Raw genomic sequence first — 16459 nt, 5'->3', positions numbered from 1 at the left:
TCTAGTTCTAGTGTTCTATGGTTTTATGCCTGGATCTCCAAGTGCTTTATAAAGGTCACTATTCCCAGTCCTACAGGGGGAAGCAGCTAGGCCAAGGTCCCCCAGCTGACAAATGGCAGAGGCAAGAAAAGAAACGGTCTTTTCCACACAGTGTCCTAGCTAACTTTTTGCTGTAGTAAACATCACACCCCTGAGATTACTGCTACATATAACACCCCATAGTGCACCTAAAACCAGATTTGGACTGGAAACTCAGCTCCACTCCCCAAGATAAGTAACCAAGGGGACACGGCAAGGAAATTCCAGTGACGGTAGTGTCCATGATGCTCTGTCCCAGTGCATCTACTGCTAGGGGGTACTGGGCCGTATATTAGATGCTGAACCCTCATGGGTATTAACTAGCCCAGAGACCTGTGTGTGAGAATAGAGGCACTCTTAGCATCCTGATCTTTTATTTTCCTAATCCCATCGCCCTGCAGTTTCTTTTGGAGACAGGATTCACTTCCCTTTCTTGACCTAAACTGTTGTCTCTGGCTGCCATGTGTTGTCACTCAGCTGCCATGCTCCACCTAGGAGATGGCTGCCTTGGTGTGGCAGGTGAAGTATTTGATGAGACCGTCTGGGGGAGGAAAAATGCTACAAGAACTGTCAGGCTGGTACCACTGTAACCCGGGTATCGTAGGATACGTCCTAGGCAGTGGCTGAACAGTTGAGGAGACGGAGTTAGAGAGAAAAGGGCGGCAGCCAAATCCGGCAAATGGTTTTTTTCCTTTCAGGAAGCTGCTGAAGTCCACGCTGGTGCTGATGCCACTCTTTGGGGTCCATTACGTGGTGTTCATGGCGATGCCCTACACTGAAGTCTTTGGCATCCTGTGGCAAATACAGATGCACTACGAGATGCTGTTCAACTCCTCACAGGTACGTCTGTGGCTCCTGGGCAGCCCTGCTCTCACCCACCTCTCCCCTCCAGTGCTGGCCCCAACGCCAGGCAGATGAGCAGCTCTGCAAGGCACTTGGAGCGGTAGCACTGGGTGGGCATGTGCTGAGGAGCCCTGCAAGGAGCTTTTGCTTCCGTGTGCTCATGGCTTAAGGGCACTTTTGAAAGTGCCCCTCAGTGCCCTGCTGTGGCTGCCACGCTATTCCTGGCGGCCTCTCACAGCACCTCCCTGTGGCACGACACAGCCCTGCGGGTGCACGGCCCACACCCACCTCTCCTAGCGCTGGTCAGAGCTCTGTCCCAGACCAGGGTATTTAGAAAAAACAACGAACAGTCCTGTAGCACCTTAGAGACTAACGATATACACATATGATGGCTATGTCTACACTGCGCATTGTTGCGCAAGAAAATATGCAAATGAGGCATGGCGATGAAGCTTACCGTGCCTCATTTGCATACTTAATGAGCCACCATTTTTGCGCAAGGGGCTTGTGCGCAAAAACGAGCTGTCTGTGCTGCTCCTTCTTGCGCAAAACCCCCCTCTTGCACAAGAGCCGTTCTGCCGCTTATTTTCAGAGGTTTTTGCGATGAAAAGCCCTGTGTAGACGGGGCCATTCGTTGGGAAAGCCCCCGTTTTGCACAAGATCCCTTATTCCTCCAAAAATGAGGTTTACAGGATCTTGCACAAAACGGGGTTTTTCCGACAAATGCTTTTTATCGCAAAAACCTCTCCTGCAAAAAGGATCGGACGAGACTATGCAAATGAGCACGAGATTTGCAAATGAGCGCTCCATTTGCATTTCCTCTTCCGGAAAACTGCCGCAGTGTCGGCATAGCCTTAGAAGCAAGGGGTCCCTGCATTTTCATCATCGGCCAGTCACTGATTTGAAGGGAAAAACCCTGCCGTGGTCCAAACGCCCTTTTCCCTGGTGGCAGCCCCCTGGGTGTGCAGAGGGTTGGGGGGGAACCCAGTTCTGCCCACTTACTCCAGGTTCTGGCCCAGGGCCCTCGGTGGTGGCTACTAGCAGAGCTCTTGCCCTTATCCCCACAGAATAGCAGCTTCTCCCTGGACCACTTCCTCAACCGCTCCCACAATACCTTCTCCCTGGCATCTTAGGAAAAATCTCTTCTGTTTGCCCCACTCTGTGCTTCCTCCTTCACTCCAGTCCCTCCCTCTTCTACCCCTGCCCCCAGGGAAACCTTTCATAAGGGACCAGCAGGCCCTAACTGGCTGCAGGTCGGCTCTTCATGAGTCCCAGGAGCCTGCTTGACTTAATTGCTCAGTAGCGGCCTTAATTGCTCTTCCAGCTGCCTGTATCCCTGCCCTCCATCAGACTCCTGCAGCCTGCTGTCTTTGTCTGCCACACTTTGTAGAATAGTAAGAGTCCCCCTTTATGGGTCTCTTTCATTAAGTCTCTTACAAGATGTTAATGAAGCTCAACCCTCAGATCCAACCTTTCTTCTCCCCTTCATCGGGGTCCCAGCTAGGGTCTGTGCTGATAATGAGGCTGCAGCTAACCTGAGTTCAGTATCTCCAAGCTAGCTCCTTGGAAGTTCAGCCATCTGCCCTGGGCTGGGTGAACAGGCACCTCTGGAGGCTTCCTGTTGGTCTCCAGACCAGGACTGAGTTAAACCCATGATCTGCCCATTCTGTGGCTGCATTACCCTGACTGAGCCATGGGTGGGGTGTACTACATTACCCCTTGCAGGGCCAGTCACCCGATGACCAAGCCCCCTCTTGAGACACACAGCACAGTCTGGCTGCAGCCACTCTGCACAGATGGCACCCGTAGGAGGACCGGTCTGTTAAATAAGCTGTGTCTGTGCCGGGATGGGGAAAAAGCCAGGTGAGGGCCGAGGGAGGCAGTGGTCCCAGGGGAACGGACAACAGTTGTGCATAAACCAAAATGGGGCCAAGGTGGCTGGAGTCCTGAGCTCTCCGGACCGGCCGGGGTGAAGGGCACTGGGTACACGCTGGGGAGTTCGTGTCCAGCCCTCACAGTGAAATCTGTCTCTCTCTCGATCTCTCTGCAGGGTTTCTTTGTGGCTTTTATCTATTGCTTTTGCAATGGGGAGGTAAGTATGATGGGCTCCATGCTGCACTCTGTTCCTGGCTCTGGCGGGTACGTGGTTGCCTTTCCAGTCCCGTCATCGGGTGTGGGAGCTCAGCCTGAGCTGTGGGAAGTGCAGCTCCAAGCCCCCCCCATAACGCATGGTGACCCCTGGGATTTCCCCCTTTGGGGCTGTTCGGGGGGGGAGCCTCATTTTCCCTCGGACCTCGTGGGCCCCCTTTCCTTGGAACAGATTGTGAAATAACCTTGGAGACAAATGCCTCGTCCCAGTCCACACGGAGCAGGAAGGGAGCAGCCCTCGACTTGTACTGAGCTGTGGAGTCAGCCTAGTGGGACCCTAACTTGGCCCTTGCTGGGAAACCCTGGGACCCTACAGGGTCTCTCACAAGACCAGAGGGGAGGATGTGGGAGAAGAGGGCTAGGCCAGGGCCGTGAACCTGGCACCCTCCTGCTGCAGGACATTCCATCTCAGTCTGAGCAGAAACACTAGACCCACTGCCTGAGCGGGGAACTCTCACCCTGGCCCCACTGCTGTGCACCAGTGGGAGAAAGACTGGGCCCACACTCAGTTCTCTGGGTCTGATCCAGGCAGGTGCTGAGTGCCTGCTTTGACATAAAGCCAAAGAGCAGTAAGGGCAGTTGGCTCCTCCTGGGAGTTGCTCAGCACCTTGCAGTGTTTCCCTCTGGAGCTGCGTTGCTCACTGCTCATTTCCCAAGTGATCGCTAAAGCCACAGTGAGCTGCAGGCCTGGACTCAGGGCTCCTCGCACTCCAGCTGAGTCAGCCGACCAGCCTCCTCCTGGTCCTCAGTGTGGGAGCAAGAGCCCCTGAGCGACCCCTGTCTCAGCCGTTTGGAAAGGTTGGATGGCACAGAGGCCAACGAGGTGGGTGGGGTTAGAATCACAAGGTTGGAAGAGACCTCAGGAGGGCCGAGTCCAACGTCCTCCCCCCACTAAAAGCAGGGCCAACCCCAACAAAATCATCCCAGGGCTTTGTCAAGACAGAACTTAAAAACCTTTAGGGATGGAGATTCCACCCCCTCCCTAGGGAACCCATCCCAGTGCTTCCCCACCCTCCTAGGGAAATAGTTTTTTCTAACATTCAACCTAGACCTCCCCCACTGCAGCTTGTGACCATCGCTCCTCAATCTGTCATCTATCACCTCTAAGAGCCTCGGCCCTCTTTAGAACCCCCTTTCAGGTAGCTGAAGGCTCCAATCAAATCCCCCCTCGCTCTTCTTTTCTGGTGACTAAAGTCCAAATCCCTCAGCCTCTCCTCATAAGTCACATGCTCCAGCCCCCTCATCATTTTTGGATTCTCTCCAATGTGTTCACATCCTTTCTGTAATGGGGGCCCCACAATTGGATGCAATACTCCAGCCGTGGCCTCACCAGGTACCAAATAAAGGGGAACAATCGCTTTTCTAGATCTGCTGGCAATGCTCCTCCTAATGCACCCTAATATGCCATTAGCCTTCTTGGCTACACAGGCGCACTGTTGCCTCATATCCAGCTTCTCATCCACTGGAATCCTCAGGTCCTATTCTGCCAAACTTCTGCTTAGCCAGTCGGTCCCCAGCCTGTTACAATGCTTGTGATTCTTCCATCCCAAGTGAAGGACTCTGCACTTGTCCTTATTGAACCTCATCAGATTTCTTTTGGCCCAATCCTCCCATGTGTTCAGGTCACTCTGGACCCTATCGCTGCCCTCCAACGTATCTACCTCTCCCCCTACCTAAGGCTATGCCTACACTGCATTCCTCTCTCGAAAGAGGAATGCAAATCAAGCAGATCGAAAACTCAAATGAAGGGCGGATTTAGAAATCTCACGCTTCATTTGCATAATCGTCTCTAGGTGCTTTTTCAAAAAAGGGTTTTTCGAAACTCTCACCCCTGCTCCCCCCCCCCCCCCGGCAGTCTAGACGGGGTTCTTTCAGAAAAGAACCCTTTTTCAAAAGAACCCGTACACCTCATTTTTCCAGTACGGGTTCTTTCGAAAATGGGTTCCGCCCCCCCCCCCCCCCCAAGAACCCCATCTAGACTGCAGGTTTTTTTTTCCAAAAGCCTTTTTTCGAAATAGTGCCCGGTCTCAATTATGCAAATGAAGTGCAAGACTGGTAAATCCACGCTTCATTTGAATTTTCGATCTGCTTCATTTGCATTCTCTCTCCCGAGAGAGAGAGGAATGCTGTCTAGAAGAGCCCTTAGTCTCATCTATGAACTTGCTGAGGGTGCAATCCACCCCCTCATCCAGGTCATTAGTAAATATGTTGAACAAAACTGGCCTCAGAACCAACCCTGGGAGCATTCCGCTTGATACCAACTGCCAACCAGAGTCGGCGGGACATGCCCTTTTCCCCACCACAAGGCCTGCTGTGAGCCCTGGAATCCTTTTGCCAGCTCTGTGCCCGGGTTCCTGGGAAGTGTGTGCCAAGAGGGCCCGGGGTGTGGCAGTACCTGAGCTGTCGTCTCATTCTGTTCCCGTGCTCTGACAAGCTGGCTCTTCCCCCCAGGTGCAGGCGGAGATTAAGAAGGCCCGTTTTCGGAGGAGCCTGGCGCTGGACTTCAAGCAGAAAGCCCGAGTCACCAGCATGGGGGGGAGCTGCTATTACGGTGGGCTGGTGTCACACACCACCAACAGCGTCAGCATGAGCATCACTGGACGGGGGATGGCAGGGATGCAGCAGAACGCCAAGTACCGGGTGCCGCCGCTGTCTGCACACACCAGCCTGCTGGGGTATATCCCAAGCTCCTCTGCTTCCGACAACTCTTTGCCCTTCCCAACCCCAGAGATTCCCCAGAAGGAGAATGCCAAAGACTTCATGTGTTCCCCAGACCTGGGTGAAAGTCACTCCAGCCTGAGCAAAGAGGTGGAGACCATGCTATGAAGCCAGCAAGCACGTCTCCAACCCGACCCTCTAGACAGATATCAGAGGGGTAGCCGTGTTAGTCTGAATCTGAAAAAGCAGCGAGGTGCCACAGGACTCCTCGCCGCTTTTCCTCTAGACAAAGTTTGTAGTGGGATGTGGCTGCCAAAAGGGTGACGGGTTTGGGGCCATGAACAGGTGTTATGCTGAGCAGAATGGTAGCGATGCTCCCTCTGTCAACAGCTCTGCTGTGACTCAACCTGGAATGCATGGTTCAGTTGCTAGACAACATGCTAACCCATTAAGATGCAGGTAAACTGGATGGTCAGAGAAGAGCCAAGAAAAAGGACCAAGGGATTGGCCGATGAGGAAAGGTGTCAAGAGCTCAGCTAAGTGACTTGGGGACAGGAATGTGCTGGATGGGGACCACAGGGCCTGAATCAAAGAGAGGTTTGTCCTTTTCTGCTCCCAACGTATAGCTTTAGGCACAAGCAGGCCCCATGAAAGTGGCTGAGCGATCGATTTTACAGAGATGCCCGTGTTCCAACGTTTTGCTGGATCAGGGCCTTTGAGCGCAAGTTAGTAAAGGTTGGTCATTCCCCGCCCTGTTGGTTTTTTTTTGCTGGGTTGTTGGCTTGGCTGGGGATCAGAGGAACGATTGACAGGGGGGAGGATAATCCCAGCACCCTTGGCAGCTAAGTGCCACAAGACGAAATCCAAGACGAGTAGGCAGGAGGGTGTCAGGTCAGAGCTCCTGACGAGGGCCGTCAGATGGGCTAGTCTGGTAAACTGGACAGGCGTGGACCTGCGCACCGTTTGGCTGGAAGGCTCTTGGGAAGATCAATAGCAGTCTGTTGGCCAACCCGAGGGAGCAGCGACCCCAGAAACACTGCTCATGTGCAGTTCTGCAGACAGCAGAACACCTGGATGGGGAGGGAGCTTCCCCACAATTTAAAGTCCCAAGCTGGGACAACTGACCTGCAAGTGATGGCAAGCGCTGTGGACTCTGCTCGGGGCTGGAAGCCTACAGACACGTCTTAAAATTGGCACAAAATAGTGACTCCTTCGCTGCTTTCTGGGACGGGGGAGGCAGTGTCTGGTGCTCCCTGGGGGCTATGAGCAGGCTTCGGGGGTCAGCCAAAATAAACCAGAGGGGGCTGGCTTTACATTCCCTGGGGCACAGGGCAGAAAAGCAAAACCTGAGCTAGAACAGCTTCCCTGATCCCTGGGCAACAGATCCTTGGACAACTGCCCTGCTTGCTACCCCCTAATGCCCACAGCACATCAGTTGTGGTGAACAGGTGGGCCATGGACGTTTTTTAGCAGGCTGGGGGAGGCCTCAGAAAGTAAAGGGTTGAAGATTCCTGGGGTGAGGCGCTGCACAGGGAGTCAGTTCTGTTCACATCTCAGCCACTGACCTGCTGGGTAATCCTGCTGGGGGAGAGATAGCTCAGTGATTTGAGCATTGGCTTGCTAAACCCAGGGTTGTGAGTTCAATCCTTGTGGAGGCCATTTGGGGCAAAAATGTATTCGGGATGGTACTTGGTCCTGCTGTGATGGCAGGGGACTGGACTCAATGACCTTTCAAGGTCCCTTCTAGTTCTAGGAGAGAGGCAATCTCATTAATTTAAACCCTAATCAAGTCCCTCTCCCACATGCCTCTTCCCTTCTGTTTAGTCTAGTGGGATGGCAGAAAATGTCTGGGCAGGGCATTTGTGTTTCTACTGTGCCTAATACAGAGAGGCCCTGATTGCTCTACCTGTCACCAACATATACATACAAAATTGACCCAAGCCCTCTTCTCATGCAGGTCATTCGCCCTGCCTTGCCAACTGACACTTGCAGGCTCAGTTGAACATGAGATTTTCTTTACTTGCTGTGTCTGTTGTCACCGTTTCCCCCTGCAGGTGGTGGCAGGTCAGCAGTAATTCTTTACCTCTCTCCCAAGGGATGGTGTAATGCTCTGAGCTGCTGCAATCAGCAGTGGTCTGTTTTGCTCTTGCTGCACAAGTGGGGAAAACGTGGCCTTTTTAACCCAGAGTTATTAAATGGCCAGTTTGCTCTGTACCCTTGACAATCAGGCACATCTGTATCACATTCTGTAGGAGGAACTAACTGCTGCACAAATAGCAGTGGAGCCTTCACATCACAACTAGCAGGTAAAAGTGCTTATCCCCATTTTGCAGACATGGAGACTGAGACACAGTGAGGGGAAGTGATTGCCTGCAGTCACAGAAGCAGGAGTGGAATCCCAGTGCTCAGATTTAGACACTGGCACACGCTCCTAGCATAGGTTTTCTTCTAACCCGGATCACGTTCCCTCTCTGTTGGAAGACACAAGTTCGTAGACTTACTCCAGCAGGGCCTTCTGTCTTACAGGCATTCTTTTCTTGACTGGCCAACACACAGCGCACTAAACATACGGACACTTTGTTCTCTGAAGAAGGCAACAACCCCTTTGTGGATCTAACACAAGAGTGAAAACTGACTTTTATAATTCTCTGGCACTGCTCAGTGTTTGCTCATTAAAATCGGAGAGGCCTCTGGTAGCCTAGAGCCTGCAGTGAGGAATTTCAATAAAGGTATAAAAAATAGTGAAGGGGGCCAGATGAAACAAAAGGCCCTGACAGATCCACTGCTTGGGCCTGTACCCACAAGCTTAGCTGCATGAAGGGAGGGCAGCCGAGGGGTAAAGCTTCATAGCTATGCATAGCACTGATTTTTTTATGGCCTGTACAATACTCCACAGCTGCACCATGTGATAAAGCACTGAGGAGCATTAGCAAATGCCAATCACAGTGCAAACTCCGGCATTCCAGGCATTACGCCCATCCACCCCTGGAGCACCAGATCTTCACTTTCTCCATACCGATCCTTCGAAATGCTAATTTCCTCCTGCAGCTGGAATCTGACCATGCAAAGCTGGACTCTAGGGCTTCGATTTAAGTGGTCTGAGAGGCCATGCCCAGGCTGGTGCTCTCTTCCGAGCAGAGCCATGGGCCCTGAGGCAGAGCTCCAAAGAGGGGCCCAGCTTGTCATCGGGTTGAGTTTGATCTCTGTCAGCTGGCAGGGACAAGGAAAGCATTGTGAACTCTGCTTGTCTTGATAAAACAGAGAATTGCGGTTTGAGATGTTCTCTATCAGTAACTATTCTAACGGCCATGTCAGATGGGTTCTGCTCCCAGCTGACGATTAATGGCATGGGCAAGTTAAAGCCACTTTGTTCCTCAGTTTCTTCAGCTGTAAAACGGAGACCAGGCCTGCCCTAGCTCATAGGCTTTGAGGCTTAATTAATGTTTTTACAGTGATTGGCAGCCTTCACCAGAATATTGCAAGAGAATTAGTCCTGTGCAACTTTACTAAACCTTGGGGAGGAAGGGGCCATACTGAACAGCCATACTGGGTCAGACCAAGCCCAGTATCTGGTCTCTGACAGTGGCGAATGCCCAATGCTTCAGAGGGAGTAAACAGAACATGGCAATTGTGTGAGATCCATCTCCTGTTGTCCTATCCAAGCTTCTGGCAGTGGAAGATTTAGGGACACCTGGATATTGGGTTGCACCCCTCACCATCTTAGTCAATAGCCTCTGATGGACGTATCCTCTCTGAACTTTACTTTTGGCCCTCACAACATTCCACTGCAATGAGCTGATTGTGTGAAATAATTCTTTATGCTTATTTTAAACCTGCTGCCTACTAATTTAATCAGTGACAACTAGTTCTCAGGATATTGGAAGGGTTAAACACTTCCCCATTCACTTTCGTCATTCCATACCTTTCTTGATTTTATAGGCCTCTATCATATCCCCCTACAGATGTCTCTTTTCTAAACTGAACAGTCTTTTTAATCTCTCCTGGTATGCTCCATCCTTCTAATGATTTTTGTTGCTCTTCTCTGTCTCTTTTCCAATTCTGATGCATCTTTTTGGAGCAATCAGAACTGTGAATAGCATTCAAGGTGTAGGTGTACCAGGGATTTATATAACAGCATTATGATTTCTCTTTTATCATCTAATCCTTTCCTAGTGGTTCCTATCAGTTAGCTTTAACTGCTGCTGCATGTTGAGTGGATGTTTTCAGAGAACTATCCATGATAATTCCAATATCTGTTTCTTGAGTAGTAACAGCTAGTTTAGACTGTTATTTTGTATGTACAGTTGGGATTATTTTTTCCAAAGTACAATACCGTGTTCTTGTTGACACTGACTTCAATCTACCATTTTGTTGCACATCTCCCAGTTTTATGAGATCCCTTTGAAACTTCACCCTCAGCTTTGGGACTGAACTGTCTTGAGTAATTGTGTCATTTGCAAATTTTGCCACCTCATTGCTCACTCCCCTTTTCAGATAATTTATGAATACGTTGAACACCACAGTACTGATCCTTGCGGTACTCCACTTAACTCTTTCCATTGTGAAAACTGACCATTTATTCCTACCCTTTGTTTCCTATCTTTTAACCAGTTACTGACCCATGAAAAGACCTTCCCCTCTTATCCCATGATTTCTTAGTTAGCTTAAAAGCCTTTGGTAAGGGACCATGTAAAAGGCTTTCTGAAAGTCTAAGTACACTGTATGAACTGGATCATCTTTATAGGCATGCTTGTTGATTCCCTCAAAGAGTTCTAGTAGATTGGTGAGGTATGATTTCCTTTTGCAAAAGTCAAGTATACTCTTTCCCAACACACTGTGTTTATCTATATGTCTGGTTTTTCTGTTCTTTGCTCCAGTTTCAACCAATTGCCTGGTACGGAGGGTAGGCTTGCTGGTCTGTAATTGCCAGATCACCTCTGGAGCCTTTTTTATAATCAGTGTTCTGTTATGCTCGAGTCACCTGGTACAGAGACTGACTTAAGCGATAGGTTATACAGTAAAGTTAGTAGTTGGCTCGCTGTTTGACAGGCTTCCTGCTTCTGATGTACTTTAAAAAAAAACCTGCTATTAAGTTTTTGTCTCTTTAGATAGTAATTTCTCAAATTCTTGTCCTGCCTTATCTGCTGTTTAGATATGGAGCACTTTTGGTCCTTTTGGTATTTTTTATTTGGAGTATACTTTAGTTTGAGCCTCTATTATGGTGTTTTTAAGTAATCTCCGTGTAGTATGCAGGCATTTTATCCTTGTATATGGTTTCTTTTAATTTCTATTTAACTAACTGCCTCTTTTTTTAGTAGTTTCCCTTTCTTAAATTAAATGCTAGTAGGGTGGCATTTATTTGGCCTTTTCTCCTCTACAAGGATGTTGAATTTAATTACATTATAGTGTCTACTGAGTGGTTCAGCTACATTCACTTCCTGGACCAGCAGTCATTACTGGCATCAAGAAGTTTTCTCTCTGCATTCCATCCTGATATGCAGTCAATATGAGATTAATTGAAATCCCCCATTATTTCCTTCCTTTGTAGCCTCTCTAATCTCTCTGAGCATTTCACAATCATTCTCCTGGTCAGGTGGTTGGTAGTATATTCCTACTGTTATACTCTTATTAAGCATGAAATTTATATCCATATACACATTATGGTACAGTTTTTAGACTCATACACTTTAAGGTCAGAAAGGACCATTACGATCATCTAGCCCAAGGGTTTCAAACTCTGGGTCATGACTTGTAAGGGCAAGTCACTAGCTGACTGTGAAACACTTGTTTTACCTGCTCCTCTGCAGGCACAGGCAAACGGAGCTCCTGTCGGCAGCATATCACTGTTCCTGAAGAATGGGAGCTGTGGGAAGCAATGTCGACTGGAACACTGCTTCCTGCAGCTGCCATTGGCTGGGAACAGCAATCCATGGCCAGTGGGAGCTGCAATCACCCATACCTGTGGACGAACATGTAAACAAAGCATCTCATGGCCAGCTAGCGGCTTGCCCTTACAAGCTGCGACCCAGAGTCTGAAAACCCCAATCTAGCCTGACCGCCTGCATTATCAGGCCACATAACACTTCATTCACCCACCCCCGTAAAAGACCCCTAAACTCTAGCGCAGCCATGACCAAACCGTGGCTCACGAGTCACATGTAACTCTTCCCCTCCCTCCCAAGGGTGCGGCTTGCAAAGTGTCCCCTCCCTCCCCCCCGTGCCTTCCCAAATGGCCCTCTCCTCCCAGATCCCTGTGCTGACATGGGCAGGGGAGCCATCTGGCACGGCCATTAAAGATGGAGAATTAAAGATGGTGTCAGCTGGCAGGAGCCATCTAAAAAAAGCTTCTAAATGCATTTTCTCTTTTTTCCTGCTCGACCAAACACGACCGGGGGCTCCTTTTAAAGGGGCAGTCTTTTTTTTTTTTTTTTTGGCTCGACAACTTTGCCCTGGCTCTTCACACTGGATCCACTGATCTCAGCTCTGCCCAGAACGGGTTGGCCACCCTTGCTCTAGCTGAATTACTGATGCCCTGAAATCAGGATTTAAAGACGAAGTTAGCAGAGAATTCACCATTTACCCTAATTTAAACTTGACCTATGCCCCCTGCTGCAGAGGAAGTCAACCCTCCCACCCCCAGTGTCTCTGCCAATCTGATCCAGGGGGAAATTCCTTCCTGAACCCAAATACATCGATAAGTTAGACCCTGAGCACATAGGTGAGACCCACCAGCCATTCACCTGGGAAAGAATTTGATTAATTTAGAACTGTGGTATCCAGCACGCTAGCCACTAACCACATGTGGCTATTTGGCCAGCAGCTAGTTCACTACTGCTTCAGAAGTGGTTGGACACCACGGATTTAGAATTTTGACTTCATTTAACCTTATGCTTTAAACCTGACCTGGGGGAATGCCACTCTCTCACCAATGTGACCCACTCGGTCATTTCTTTCTATTTTGAATCCTGGTGTTATCCAGTCCCATTGATTATCCTCATTCCACCAAGTTTCTGCAATGCCTAATTATACATCAATATCCTCTAATGCGAGGCACTCTAGTTCATCCGTTTTAGGATTTCGATAGGAAAGCTGTACAGAAGTCTGTAGTTCTCCTTGGTCTCTCTCCAAACTCCAAAACAGATGAAGAGGAACAGCTAGGTTGGAGAGGGGGAAAAAAAAAAAGCACATGCTAGGTACGTATCCCAGTAATAAAACATTTACTAGAGCAAGCAGAAAGTAAATGCGCAGCTGATAAATTTTACAACGTCACAAAAACTTGACAGTTTCCAATACTTTTCTTTGTAGAAACAAGAAAGATGAGAATAGAACTGTTTCAGCAAATTTTTTTTCCTACCAATATGGAAAAAAAAAAAAAAGAAAAAAAAGGAAAAAAAAAAAAAAAAGGAAAAAAATCCCAGGGAATACACACAACAGCAGTTAGAGTTAAAATCAGTCAAGCGAGATTTTACATTTTGACTACACATCTCCGATATGGGGCCATTTTTGAGCCATCCCACTTCACTACTTACTTCTATAGGTTCTTCCTAAAGGCTTATCAGCAGCAGGTCCCTGATTTTAAGAGCAAGTCGCCTATTAGTCTTGTCTGTAAAAGGGCATTGGACCATGATTAACATGGCACATACGAAAGGGCTTCCCTTTTCTCTGAGAAAGCAATTAGCTCTCTCACAACAGTGAGCAGACGGGCACAGTACAGCTACATGTTCACTCCTCAGGCTTCCATCAAAATGATTGTTGGTACATAAGAGGGGTTCTTTAAAAAATAAAAGCCACCAGGTGCAAAGGCATCAGTGTATTTGATACAAACTGGCTAGAGAGTCTGTCCTACACTACTTGCAGAATTATGGTAAAGTTGACCAGACAAGAACATGTTAAGCTTCCTGATGCAATAAACCTTTTATACCTGGCCATTAGCAACACATGAATACATTCTTAATTAGGAAGATGATTTTTGAGGCCAAATTAGCTGGGGGCTGGAAGTGAATATGGGGGAGGAATAGATCGGAGAGCTGGTATCACGCAAATCGTTGAAAGATTATGCTTAACAGTTGGGTCCAGAGCATCTCTAGATGGACTGGCTTTTAACATCTACATTGATTAAAGAAAACAAACTACCTTAAACTTCTCTGGATGACAGTTTCTTAATGTTCAGTGTGTGGAACAAACGGCCACTTTCCTGCTAATAAAATCTGTTTTTAAATCCAGCAGAAAGGAAAGTCACTTGAATGGACCAATTTTTAAATGCAGAACCCAGGAGCTTTATAAAAATGATTTCTCTCTGACAAAAGCATTGTGTTTACATGTCATTAGAGTGAAGCTGTGTGCTGATACACAGACACGGACTCACATGGGGACTTTGCTTGGTTTCCTCTTTCCCCTCTTCCCACTCAATAACCAGTTGGCAAAAACCAAGATCTTCCTTAAAAACATATCACCGCCTGCACAGATCCCCGATTGTGATGCCTCAGCTTCTAACTGTCCCATCGGCTCTTCTTGCGCTTTGGTGGCTCAGGAACAGCAAAACCATCTGTCTTGTCCCGGTTGCTGCCGTCTTTTCTGTTCTCGCTGATCCTGCTTTCGTTGTTTCTACCCTCGTTGCTCCTACCATCACCCACGTTGCGGCCGTCACCATTATTGCGGCCGTCACCCACGTTGCGGCCGTCACCATTATTGCGGCCGTCACCCACGTTGCGGCCGTCACCATTATTGCGGCCGTCACCCACGTTGCGGCCGTCACCCACGTTGCGGCCGTCACCCACGTTGCGGCCTTCGCCATGCCGGTTGGTGTTGCTTCCACCACTAGAATGGCGACCTTCGTTATGACGGTGGCTGTCCCCGTGGCGGTTGTCTCCATGGCGGTAAACATCGCTGTGGCGCCCACCACCGTCTCCATAGCGCTGACTGTCACTGTGACGACCACCACCATCCCCATGGCGCTGACTGTCAACGTGGCGATTGCTTCGGTTGTCAACGAATCGTTCCCTGCTGCCACTGCCGCCGCCGCCACCACCACCGACACCCACACCGACACCACCACTTCCGCCAACGCCTTCTCTGCTGTTGATGCCAGCACTAGTGCTGTTAAATCCCTGAATTCCAACATTTGGAAAGCCAGGTACACTGCTTAGGTTCCCAGCGCTGGTAAAGCCTGGGATCCCCTTTACCGCAGCAGCAGCTGCTGCAGCAGCAGCAATTGGACTGTCAGGACTTGCAGCATTCTGCTGTGCTGAATTTGTGGGTACTGAATTCAAGCTCCCAGCGCTGGTCCATCCACTGGCCCCAGCAGCAGAGCTACCAGTCTTTTGGTTGTTTAAGCTGGCAGCAACAAAGTGGCTCTTGTATTGTGACTGCAGGAAGTAGAAAAAGAGTGTTAGCTCTGACCTAATTCTGGGGAGGTGCACACGTGAAAGGGACTCTGCTAAGAAACTGGTATTCGGGAGATAACATTAGTTTTGTGTTTCTTTAAGTGGGATTGGTCCTGCTCCTACCAGGGGGTTGGACTCGACCTCCTGGGGTCTCATCCAACTCCATGACTTTATGATTCTAAGTGCGCTCCTGCTGGCAGTGCATATGTTGAGCTAAACAAGGGGACTTCTCTATTGTGGGATTTTCTGTATACTCTGCAGTGTAGAGACTCATTAGCTCTTACAACTCCCAGTAGATTACTGGTGCCACACAAAAGAAAAGGGACTCCTTTAATGATGCAGGACAGGTCTGATACTGGGAACAGAGCCCACATGAGGAACGGAATGCAAGGGCAATCCTGTAATGCAGTTGCACTGGACAACTGAGGACCAGCAAACAGGAGATACATGATTAAGGAGCTCTGTATAACTTGTGCATTTAAAATCTTGAATTAGCGCAATTGCGACAGTATGCCAGAGTGTTCCCAAGGATTTAGCTAGATGAAGATGATATGCTGAAGATTCCAGTACCCCAACAGCACTTCAACTGCAATACTGTGCTACTAAGGAACAGATGTACAGAGTGCTCAGATCATAGAACAAAATGCAGGGAATGGAAGTTTTTGCTACATGATCAATATTAATAAAATGCAAGAGGCACTGAACTGTAAAAGCATATTTTAAAGTTTCCAAGAAGAGGTTGCTGGTTAAGTCTCTCAATCTGTGACAGCATCACAATTTTACCACACAGGGAGACTAAAGGCAGGAAGAGGTAGAGTGAATAGAACAGGACAGGGATTCTGCTTGCATGACAGCCAGTGTGTCTACTCAGAATTAAAAATAGATACGGGCATGATTTTCAGGTATTAGGTACCCAGCTTTGCTTCTGCTCAGTAGTGAACAGTTTAACTTTTACTTCATGAGCTCCTCTTTTCCTCTGGGGAACACAAGTGATCAAACAAACCTGAAATGCTGCTTTCATTGCAGTCAGTCTGTCTCCCATTGCCCCAGTGGATGGCTTGTATGCCTCGTAGTTACTCATCACATTGCTGCTGTTCCCACGATCCTGAGGACAAATCAAAAGAGAAACTGAACTTGTCAGACTACACCCTTTTCCCCTCATCCTACCTCCAATCTCAGGGACTGGCTGCTTTTCCCTAAAGATCACAAGATGTCACAACAACCCTGAGGTCGTATGCAATGTATTTGTAGCTATATCCGTCCCAGTATATAGGAAAGATAAGGGGGGGATGAGGTAAATGTGTTTTACTGGACCAAATTCTGTTAGGAGAAACAAGTTCCAATAAAAG

At 48.8% G+C, this 16459-nt stretch overlaps 2 protein-coding genes across 5 annotated transcripts in view; one reads left to right on the top strand and one right to left on the bottom strand.

Annotated features, from left to right (window-relative positions):
- The window catches only part of LOC102463818 (parathyroid hormone/parathyroid hormone-related peptide receptor-like), a 36549-nt gene extending 30654 nt beyond the window's left edge, over positions 1–5895 (top strand). The window contains exons 11-13 of the mRNA XM_006125789.3: positions 777–918; positions 2972–3013; positions 5521–5895. Coding sequence (XP_006125851.2) covers positions 777–918; positions 2972–3013; positions 5521–5895 — 559 coding nt within the window. The remainder of the gene's footprint in view (positions 1–776; positions 919–2971; positions 3014–5520) is intronic.
- A 7032-nt stretch (positions 5896–12927) lies between these two features.
- Positions 12928–16459, bottom strand: part of DDX42 (DEAD-box helicase 42) — a 37840-nt gene continuing 34308 nt past the window's right edge. For all 4 annotated transcript variants that reach the window (XM_075911578.1, XM_075911579.1, XM_075911580.1 and 1 more), the window contains 2 exons: positions 16114–16215; positions 12928–15092 (listed from right to left, as the gene is read on the bottom strand). In XM_075911578.1, the coding sequence (XP_075767693.1) occupies positions 14217–15092; positions 16114–16215 (978 nt within the window). In that variant the 3' untranslated portion in view covers positions 12928–14216. The remainder of the gene's footprint in view (positions 15093–16113; positions 16216–16459) is intronic.

This window comes from Pelodiscus sinensis, chromosome 29, assembly GCF_049634645.1.
Source record: "Pelodiscus sinensis isolate JC-2024 chromosome 29, ASM4963464v1, whole genome shotgun sequence".
Taxonomy (NCBI): domain Eukaryota; kingdom Metazoa; phylum Chordata; order Testudines; family Trionychidae; genus Pelodiscus; species Pelodiscus sinensis.
This window is presented reverse-complemented; position numbering and strand designations above follow the sequence as displayed.